At 39.1% G+C, this 10,933-nt stretch overlaps 1 protein-coding gene across 1 annotated transcript; it reads right to left on the bottom strand.

Annotated features, from left to right (window-relative positions):
- Window positions 1–1,512: 1,512 nt before the first annotated feature.
- Window positions 1,513–5,770, bottom strand: LOC118241853 (cell surface A33 antigen-like). Its single transcript, XM_035529164.1, has 2 exons — window positions 5,333–5,770; window positions 1,513–1,832 (listed from the first exon to the last, which is right to left on the bottom strand). Exons 1-2 carry the CDS (start codon window positions 5,664–5,666, stop codon window positions 1,513–1,515), a joined length of 654 nt encoding a protein of 217 aa, XP_035385057.1. The 5' UTR covers window positions 5,667–5,770.
- Window positions 5,771–10,933: the final 5,163 nt, after the last annotated feature.

The raw sequence follows: 10,933 nt of genomic DNA, 5'->3' as shown, positions 1-10,933 counted from the left end.
CATAAGATGGTGTACTGCTTTAGTACTACTTGTGTTTGCAAGTTTGGCTACAGTACTGACCCATTATAAATGTGTATAGGAACATTCAGGGTGGTTTACATTCATGACACTAGTAGACATGTGACTGCACCTGAGTGGGGGCAGGTGAACAAGCTCATCAGCGCATGTTTAAAAGTTTATTTAAAAACTAATTTTTATAATGAAGTGTTGACTTTCCAAGTAATGGTGTTATATCATAGAGTTAGCACTAATGCAATGGAATTATCCCTCTTGAGCATTGTGATACGGCCACAAAACAAATCAAATTATGTCAAAATAAAATTCCCAATGAAGTATTAGAAGTATTTAAAATATATATTTTAAATTTGTTTTGTATGTTGACCAAAAAGCTGTCAATTTAGGTATATAGCCTGTAATTGGACTTCTGTGGTTGGGAAATACAGTTTTGCACTGTCACTTTATTGACAGTGTCATAGTCAGGACACTTGAAGAAAAATGTCATTTTCAGGTAAAACATCTAATACTGGGTGAGATGACTCAAAAACAGATCACTTCTGTCATTTTGGGTATAGCCTTTAGTCATACTAGTGTGACTGAGAAATAGTTTGATGCTGGTAATTTCTTAGGACACATGACTTTGGACTTATGAAAGTTAATAAAAAATACAATTTTGAGGTAAAACATATGTATTTGGACAATTGGGAGCACATCTAGTACAAGATGCTAAGTCAAAAACAGTGGATTTCTGTCATTTTGTGAAGTATTGTGAAGTAATACATTTTACATCAAATTTGTATCTTTCATAAATTTTGACATGTCCTGACTATGACAACATCAAAGTGCCAGTGCAAAATAGAATTTCCCCAACCACAGTAGTTTGAGGTTTCAGTTCACACAGTTCCTACTTACTGTTTGTAGATGGTCATAGTTAGGACGCATGACTCTTTAAGAAAAATGTCATTATGAGGTAAAATAGATAAAATAGTTATTTGGACAACTGAACACATCTAGTACTAAGCAATGAATCAAAAACAGGACATTTCTGTCACTTTGGGTGTATAAGATGTAGTGTGGCTGGGAAACAATTTTACACTGGCAGTTTATTGATACTGTCATAGTCCAACTATGCACTTTAGAAATAACATGAAAGACAAAATGAGGGTCAGTGACATTATGGATTGTTTCCAGAAGATTAAGTTATAATTTAAATCCCAGTCAAGTATTTTTAAAGTACAAGACCACTTTAACCACAAATACATCCCTATAAAAATGGATGAAATGTATATTTACCCTGGACTTGTTTTAGCTGTGCTTTTGCAAACAAACACCTAACAAGCCACATCAGTGAGAAAACACTACTCCAGTGATTTGTAGCATTCATCCTATCTCCAGTATAATAGCCTTTGATAGTCTAATAGTGCTCTATAGGTGTAACAGGTGCTACAGGTATAATGTAACACTAATTTGCTAAAGTTTATGAGATTATCAATGCACTAAGAATACAGATCTAAATTACTTACCTTTAAAAGTAAGTCTGATGTATAGTTGTTCATATTCCTTATGCATACAATCGTAATCTCCCTCATCTTCCTCAGTCAGGTGTGATATGAGTAGAGAGAGATTTCCTGGAGAGTGAACAATACCCAGCTGAACTCTGTTTCTGTACTGTTCACTCTCACTGGAGATCACTTCCCATGTTTTACTGTTTGGGTTGTATTTCTTCCAGGTGAAATTTACAGGTTTGGCGTGTAGGTCTGTGCAGCTGTAGGGTAGCAGTACTGAGTCTCCTGTGTGTGCAGTGATGTGTTTTGTCTCCCTGTTGTGTTCCAATACTCAACCTGTAGAAACACACCCCACTGTCAGACTCCACCACATTTGCTTGTTAGATTAATAAATATTTACTTTAATATTATATGATTTTAGCATTGTTCTAATGACATTGACTATCCTTATAACAATGATAGTTATAGAAACATTTATTACATAAATGACAGCGGCACTCACACGTATTACAAACGATAATATGAACATGAAACGAGTGACATTTAAACAAACACGATGAACACGCATACGCTTTCACAATGACGAAGAAACATTAACACATTACATCAACATGTTACATAGACAATGATCAACAACGCCGCACACCCTGACGTGAGTTTGAATACACACAGACGGAGCGAAGTACAGGTGTGTGTAGGCGTGGCCACAAATGAAAGTCCTCCCACTGCACGTGGCTGGCCAAACCACGTGCCTCGCGGGAGGCGAGCGTTCCGTGACACTAAATACACATTAATAAAGGCTGATTCTGTCAGACAGCTGTCATACAGTCTCTTTATAACACAATACTGTCAGTTGGTTAGTTGACATAACACTTCATTCAAGGACTATAGGTTGGGGTTTTTTTTGTTCGTTTTTTTTTACATAAGTTTTAAATATGTTTGCAGTTAAAATAACATAACTAGACCCCCCCCAGGAGACAGAGTCGGCTGAGAATGAGTACTGCCACTATAACCACCCCAATACCCCCAGAGGAAAATCGGGGCTGATGACCAATACCGTCACGGCATCAGACCGTGGAGGCAGAACTGGTTGAAATATCATATAACTTTATAACTGCTGACTTTGTAGCTCAGTGTATTTCAGGCATGTCCAGCATATAACATTAATGATCAGATGTTGCTTACCAAGTGAGGTGTGACATCTTAGAACAGGCCAGATGCTTGCGGACAGCCGAGTTTTATTTGTAGCGGATTAAGCAACAATTGTAAAGTGAAACAGGCAGGGTAATAGCCAGATATAAACACACCAGGGAATTGCTCAGTACATGCGATAGAACAGTGATAATACTTGACAGGGAATTAATGGAACCAGAAAGAATAAATAGTGTAGCAAAGATGAGACATAGGAAACACTAGTAAACTGGTGATGAGGGAGTTGCAAACACAGACTGAGGGCGGTTGCGGTACATGAGATTACTAGGAAACCTGAACAGATGTGAGCACCTCAAACCATGTAGTACCTTCCTGTTCTTGACACTGGCTTGGGAGGCTGAAATAAAAAACCATATGACTCTGTTATAAATGAACGCTTTGACAATGACACTGTGTTGAAAGTGTTCTGGCCTGGTCCTTAAATAGAGTGTTTTATTTTGTTACTAATAAAATGGTGATTGATCTCTAATGCCACGCCAGTCTACCAGTCAAAGAAAGATCAGACAATATATGTATAACTCTGTGATAGAGCGTCAGTGTGGAAGCACTAGAATTCTTTATTTCAAGCCATTGATCAAGTACCACATCCAACACATGATACTGATCACATTATTGAAGTGCTCGTCTTTGTTCACTTTTCCACCTCGCCTCCCTGAGTTTGTCTGTGTGTTTAGTGAGGGGTTTGCCATTGTGTCTATACAGGCAAAGGTCTGAGTAGGAACAATTTTAACAGAAATGGAAACTTGTAGAGATGATCCAGTTAGATTCCCATTCCATATAGATTCCCATTTGTCATGATCAGTCCCTTCCATGTTCCGTGTTTTCCATGTCGTTTTGTTCCGTTCCATAGTTTCATTTTGTCCTCACAGTGATTGCGTACACCTGTCCCTCATTTCTAAGTTCATGTATTTAAACCCTGCTGTGTGCCTTGGTCGTTGTTGTTTATTGTTTGTTTGTTCAGAGGTTTGACTGTTTGTTTCATTTTGAATTAATGTTTGAATGTTTGATCCTTGTTTCTTTGTACTCCGTGTCTTTGTGTTTCCTAGCTTTAGTTCCTAGTTAGCCTTTGTGTGTTTTTGTTTTGTAATGTTTCCCAGTACTCTCCATGTCAGCTCTGTGACCCTGGACTGCTTTAATGACCCTGATTTTGGATTTTCCCCTATTAAATCTCGCCCCTCTTAGCACATGTGTCCGCCTCCTTACCGCTCAACGTTACACCATTCTCATCTTTTTGAAGACTTAAGCGTCTGTCACATCTAACTGCCACATCACTCCTTTTTTGCCTGAGTGGAGCAAAATCCGGTGATTGTGGGCGGTCTTGATATTGTGTAATTTTGGAGGTAACATAAGATAGGTGGTTAAGGTACTTGACATGTAATTGGAAAGTTGTTGGTTCAAACCCCACCCTGCTAAGTAGCCACTGTTGGGCTCCAGGCACTCAATTATTCAAGTTGTACTTGGTTATAGTTGTAAGTTGCTTTGGATGGAAGCATCAGTTAAGTCTAAATGTTTATTGTAATCAGCTTGTTGTTTTGAATATTTTAACATTCTGTTTCTAATGTTTGATCATTCATGATCACCCATCTAATTTTTACATTAGGCTACTTATGTTAGTTATGGGACAATGTTGTGCTAAGTTAACAATTACAATACAATACAATAGTCGCCTACAATAAAATACAATATTATAACTTGGAGTTCCAAATTTAAAAAAAAAAGGTTTTTATCAACAGAACTGGGGGGGTCAAGCCTGTCACACACACAGTTGATTGATACATGTTTATGTGTCATCACAGTAAAAGATCCAATACTGCCTCTTGCCTCATGATCGTAACACTGCCAGAATGCAATGTAGACAGAAAAGGTGGGTTACATAAAGTATCCAGTCTCTGCACCACACATTTAGTAGGTTAAACCCAAAGTTAGGCTGACTGAATGGAAAAGCTGTGAGAAAGCAGGATATATTAGGACTAAGGAACCTAGTTACACATTTGAACATAACACATGCTAGGCTTTGCATAAGAGGATGCTCTTCATAATATAAATTGTATTTACAGGCTTAATTTGAAAGCAGATCATTTTTTTTAAGTTTTATGTGCATTAAACCTTTGTCTTCACCTCTGCCCTTGGTTTTAAGTACGATGCAGTAAATAATTACATTAACAAAAACTCTAAATATGTCACTTCATATATCAACTTGACATCAGAGTTGACTGTCAAACTTTTGTGTATGTCTATTTGCAACTTGTCATAGCAGAGCATTACCTACTTTTCAAATCAAAAATCTAAAATAAAACACATTAGTGATTTTGATCCAGCTGGTCCACCTACATTAATGATCTGCACACTGTGCAGTTTTCAGAATGATGAGCTGAAACCTGCCTAGGCGACAATTTACAGAGTAAGTGTGTTAAAGTAATGAAACTCTTACTTACACAGGACAAGATATTTTTACCATTTGGTAACGCCAAACATGACTTGGCAATAAGTCTACAAGTAACTCAGACAACCAAGACTTTGCTAGTGTATATCTAAGAAAACCCTAGAGCTGGATTTATTGAGATACATTTATTCATACAACCATTATTACAGTTGGATTTGGATAAAAAGTGTTTCACCTTTAATGGTGAGTTTGATGTTTTTATATTTCCACTGGTTAAAATAACACCTGTAGACTCCCTCATCCTCTTCAGTCAGGTGTGATATGTGTAGAGAGAGATTTCCTGGAGAGTGAGCAGTACCCAGCTGAACTCTGTTTCTGTACTGTTCACTCTCACTGGAGATCACATCCCATGAGTTTCTGTTTGTGTTGTGTTTCTTCCAGGTGAAACTCTCAGGTTTGGTGTGTCCGTCAGTACAGGAGCAGGGCAGCAGTACTGAGTCTCCTGTGCATGCAGTGATGTAGTCTGTCTTCTTTTTCTCTACCAACATGCAGCCTGCAGAAACACACATGATAAAGGCCTTCAGTATTAAACATGGCTGCACATGTAAATCTCAAATGGTTATTATTATATATGACATGCTTAACTATTATTATAATGTATGACATAATTATTACATATGACATACTTTAATGGTTATTATTATATAATATAAACATCTGCTGAAAAATATTTACTACACTCCTTCAAACCCGGGATCTTATGGAGGGGTCGAGAGTCTGCAAAGGTCCGTGGTGGATGAAAGCGGTAAACGGGTTGGTGATAAGGAAATAAAAAACTGGTTAGCAGATCAGGATGCATACACACTACATAAACCAATCTGTATAAAATTGAAAAGAAACAGAGTCATTGTAAAAAAAAAACATAGATGAACAATGGCAGGCCGATTTGCTGGACATGACCAACATAACGGGAACATGAAAGTTAGGCTAACGTGCTAACTTTCCAAGTATGCTTGGGTACGCGTGATGAAAAACAAAACAGGTGCCGAGGTTACCAAAGCCTTTGTATCGATTCTAAAAGAAGGCAGAGTTCCTAAAAAACTTCAGCCTGATGAAGGGAAATAATTTTTAATAAAAGCTTCAAAACATTAATGAAAAAAACATAACGTCAATCACTTTGCTACCGGGACGGGACAAAAAGATTAAAGTTTAGAGTCGGCGATACCGTCAGAATTTCACGATTAAAAAGACATTGTGAGAAAGGGTACGAGCAGAACTTTACGGATGAATATTTGAATATTTTACCGTTTTTGAATGTCTAAGGAAAGACCCTCCCATATCAAATTACGGAATTTCGATGGGGAAAATGTAGATGGGACCTTTTATGAACAGGAGCTGCAAAATATTTTAGTGGGAAAAGATAAAGCCTTTAAAATAGAAAAAAATATATCTGAAAAAACTAGGAACCGATAAAAGATGTGCTTGATCAGGTGGGTTGGGTGGCCCAATAAATTTAACTCCTGGATTCCGGCCGAGGACGTCCTTAACATTGTGAAAGGTTAAAAGGTGGGGTGCTAAATCAAAATGAAATTATAATCCAATCACCATGGAAGAGAGCGGATTCTACGTGACTCTACTGAGCAACGCCTCCAAAGACATTTACCCCGATAATAAGATTTCGTGCTACACAACCAAATTTCTGAAGCCTATAGAGTTGGTGGGGGGATGGGAGGTCGCACTCACCGAGGTACAATACCCACACACGGTACTCGCTGAAGGAGCTGGACATTTTCACATTACCTTACACCCAAACAAGTATCAAAAAGTACACATACGTAGAAATCCCACTGCTTTCAGCCATTTCCGACAATTCTCCGATCGAATTTTATGTGGCAGGCAATGGTGATGATTATCTGGAGTTGAATAACACCGTTTTGCATCTAAGATGTAAAATCACAAACCTCGACGGGAGTAACATTGCTAACGATGCTAAGGTCGGCGTGGTAAACTATCCTATAGCGTCTCTGTTTTCACAAGTGGATGTTATGTTGGGTGACCGTTTCATCAGCCAAGCGAGTAACACGTACCCCTACATAGCCGTCATTGAATGTCTTGAATTATAGTAGGGACACTCTGGAAACACAATTTTCTGCCGGGTTGTTTTACAGAGACACAGAAGGACATATGGAGGCTACGGACCCGACGGGGCATAACCTTGGACTCAGGACCAGAGACGCTTTCAGCGCCGAAAGTAAAACCTTTGAATTTATCGGACACATTCATTCTGACATATTTTTTCAGGATAAACTTTTACTGAACGGCGTTGATATGAAAATTAAAATGGTGTGGAGTAAAGATGAGTTTTGTCTAATGAAAGAAGGAGCCGGTGATTATGTTCTAAAAATACTCATGGCTTCTCTGTTTGTGAAAAAAAGTGTCCGTTTCACCAGCTGTTAAATTAGGTCACGCACTGGCTCTTTTAAGCGCCACCGCCAAATACCCCATCGACAGAGTTTGTATGAAAACCAACCTTCAGTTTACCATCCGGGGGTCGTGTGTGCACCCAAGAAAACCTCTTCCTCGGACTGCTCCCTAAAACTCTTATTATTGGGATGCTTGACAATGAGGCTTACAGTGGAGCCTACCATAAAAATCCTTTTCATTGTGGCCACAAATGAAAGTCCTCCCACTGCACGTGGCGGGAGGCGAGCGTACCGTGACAGTGAGTAGCTTCTCATTTGTTAAACAACCATGTGGAAAGACACATCCTGTGGTCGTGGAAAAGATGTTAAAACCCAGTGACAGAGCAGTGCAAGAACAGGTGACTCGAGCACTAGATAATGCTTCATATCAAAAAGTCAAAGATGAATGCTCATTGGTGGTGTGATTTTGTGCAGTAATACATTTAATGTTTTGTGAAAATAAGATAAGGCATTAAAAAACAAAAGTAATAAATCAGCGAAGGTTTGACAAGGATACACATTGTCACTGACGCAAAATGCCACCGTCACAGTATCCCTCCTGTATTTCTTTCTCAGTAGCTCCACCTAGTGGAGGATTTAGTGCTGGGTAACCTTGAATGAGTATGTGCAAATACAAATACAAGATTTTTATAATCCATTCATATTTTAATAAAACTGATGAAGATCTTAAACTGAACCGCTGGCCGAGCCAAAGACTGTCAGATGGAGTTTTTTAATTTTTTTATTTTATTTTTATAAAGAATCTAAAGTCATCTAGTCAACTGACCAGACAAACCGTTACACTGATAGAATTCAGCTGGTTGCTGCTCCAGGAAATTTCTCTCTATTCATATCTGGTCTGACTAAAGAGGACAGGGGACAGTACAGGTGTAGCATCAGCAGTCATCATCTTATAGAGGTCAAACTCCAAGTAACAGGTAAACCAACCTCTTGTATATTTATAGTATGCATGAAATGTTGACTACCCTTAGTGATTGGTCTGTACCAATGACTATCGTACTATGAATAAAAATGCAGTCAACTAGACAAATATGGAATGCTATTCTCATCTAAAATATGAATCTGAACCCACTGATGCAACACTAATAGATCACAGACCTGAAACACTCAGAAATAAAATATGACATTCTGTTTGTGCTTTATTTTAATCTCTCCATATTTAGTCCAAGGTGCCTGGGTCATGTGGTCAGAAACTGACCAGTGATAAAATAGTGGATCTCTAACACAAAATATTCATGGCCACAGATAGGCTGTACTTTCTAACTGTGGACATACTAGGTGTTTCTATTAGAGTATAAACACCCTGGAATTGTGACATGAGGCATATAAAGACATTTAGATTTCTGGTTGTTTGAGCACCAAGTTTCAAGAATCATTGAGAAAATACACTGCCTGACCAAAAAAAAGGTCACACACTCTAATATTTCATTGGGCCGCCTTTAGCTTTGATTACGGCATGTGTTCGCTGTGACATCATTTCCACAAGCAAGTCACAACATTTATTTCTGTCCAGAGTTGCATCAATTTTTCCCCAAGATCTTGTATTGATGATGGGAGATTTGGACCACTGTGCAAAGTCTTCTCCAGCACATCCCAAAAATTCTCAATGGGGTTCAGGGCTGGACTCTGTGGTGGCCAATCCATGTGTGAAAATGATGTCTCATGCTGGTGAACCACTCTTTTACAATTTGAGCCTGATGAATCCTGGCATTGTCATCTTGGAATATGCCCATGCCATCAGGGAAGAAAAAAATCCATTGATGGAATAACCTGGTCATTCAGTATATTCAGATAGTCAGCTGACCTCATTCTTTGGGCACATAACGTTGTTGAACCTAGACCTGACCAACTGCAGCAACCCCAGATCATAGCACTGCCCCCACAGGCTTGTACGGTAGGCACTAGGCACGATGGATGCATCATTTCAGCCGCCTCTCTTCTTATCCTGATGCACCCATCACTCTGGAACAGGGTAAATCTAGACTCATCAGACCAAATGACCTTCTTCCATTGCTCCAGAGTCCAATATTTATGCTCCCTAGCAAACTGAAGCCATTTTTGCCGGTTAGCCTCACTGACAAGTGGTTTTCTTAAGGCTACACAGCTGTTTAGTCCCAATCCCTTGAGTTCACTTCACATTGTGCGTGTGTAAATGCTCCTACTTTCACTATTAAACATGTCCATGAGTTCTACTGTTGTTTTTCTATGATTTGATTTCACTACACGTTTAAGTGATCGCCGAGCACGATCATTCAAGATTTCTTTCCGACCACATTCCTTCTTCGAAGATGATGTTTCCCCGCTGTCCTTCCACTTTTTAATAAGGCATTGGCCAGTTCTTAACCTGATTCTAGTAGTTTCAGCATCTCCTTAGATGTTTTCTCTGCTTGATGTATGCCAATAATTTGACACTTCTGAAACAGATTAACATCTTTTCCACGACCACAGGATGTGTCTTTCGACATGGTTGTTTAACAACTGAGAAGGTACTCACTGCATCAGTTAGGGTTAAATAACTTGTTTCCAGCTGAAACATAATCACCTATGCAGTAAGTATCCAATGGGAGGCTCTTACCTATTTGCTTAGTTAAATCCAGGTGGTGACCTTTTTTTTTTTGGACATGTAGTGTATGATTCACAGTATTAAGTCCCACCTCTTTGATATCTGCAATTATTTGATTCTTTCACAGAAAATGATTGATTTGTATTTAAAAGAAAAGGCAATTTGCTTGCTTCAGAAAGGAAACACTGCACCTACAGAGCCCTGTAGCCTCAGACTAAGCTGTTGTATTACCAACACTGACACACAGCAAACTGACACACAGGAAACTGAACATTTCTGCTTGTACAAATTGTAAATCCATCAGTTCTGTAGTATAAAATCTAAAGCTAAATGTACAAAATACATAACAGCCCTGAACCCTCATTAAAGTAAATAAAACTTCCGAGTCTTAAACGAATACGTACCACCCAGTCTTTAATGTCCGCTCCGCTGCCGGTCATGTAGTCATACTCAAACTTGCGTATGGGTCTCGGGTGTGTGTGTGTGTGTGTGTGTGTGTGTGTGTGTGTGTGTGTGTGTGTGTGTCTCTCTCTCTCACTCACCCACTCATTCACCCCTCCCACTCCCTCCCATTGGTTGATTCTCTAGAGGTTACACCTCCTCACTCCCCCCCGCCCCCCATCATGCAGGAAAAACTTTCTGACAAAATATGATATAAGGTGGAAAAAAAACCTCCTCCCAGGGTCAGAAATACACTCCTCATTTGACTCCTCAATTTTGCCGCCTTTTCTTTCTACCCAACCACCCGGTCTGACCAATCCCGTGCAGCGTGCAACTCCTCCCACAAAAC

Source organism: Electrophorus electricus, chromosome 8, assembly GCF_013358815.1.
Source record: "Electrophorus electricus isolate fEleEle1 chromosome 8, fEleEle1.pri, whole genome shotgun sequence".
In the NCBI taxonomy this organism is placed as follows: Eukaryota; Metazoa; Chordata; class Actinopteri; order Gymnotiformes; family Gymnotidae; genus Electrophorus; species Electrophorus electricus.
This window is presented reverse-complemented; position numbering and strand designations above follow the sequence as displayed.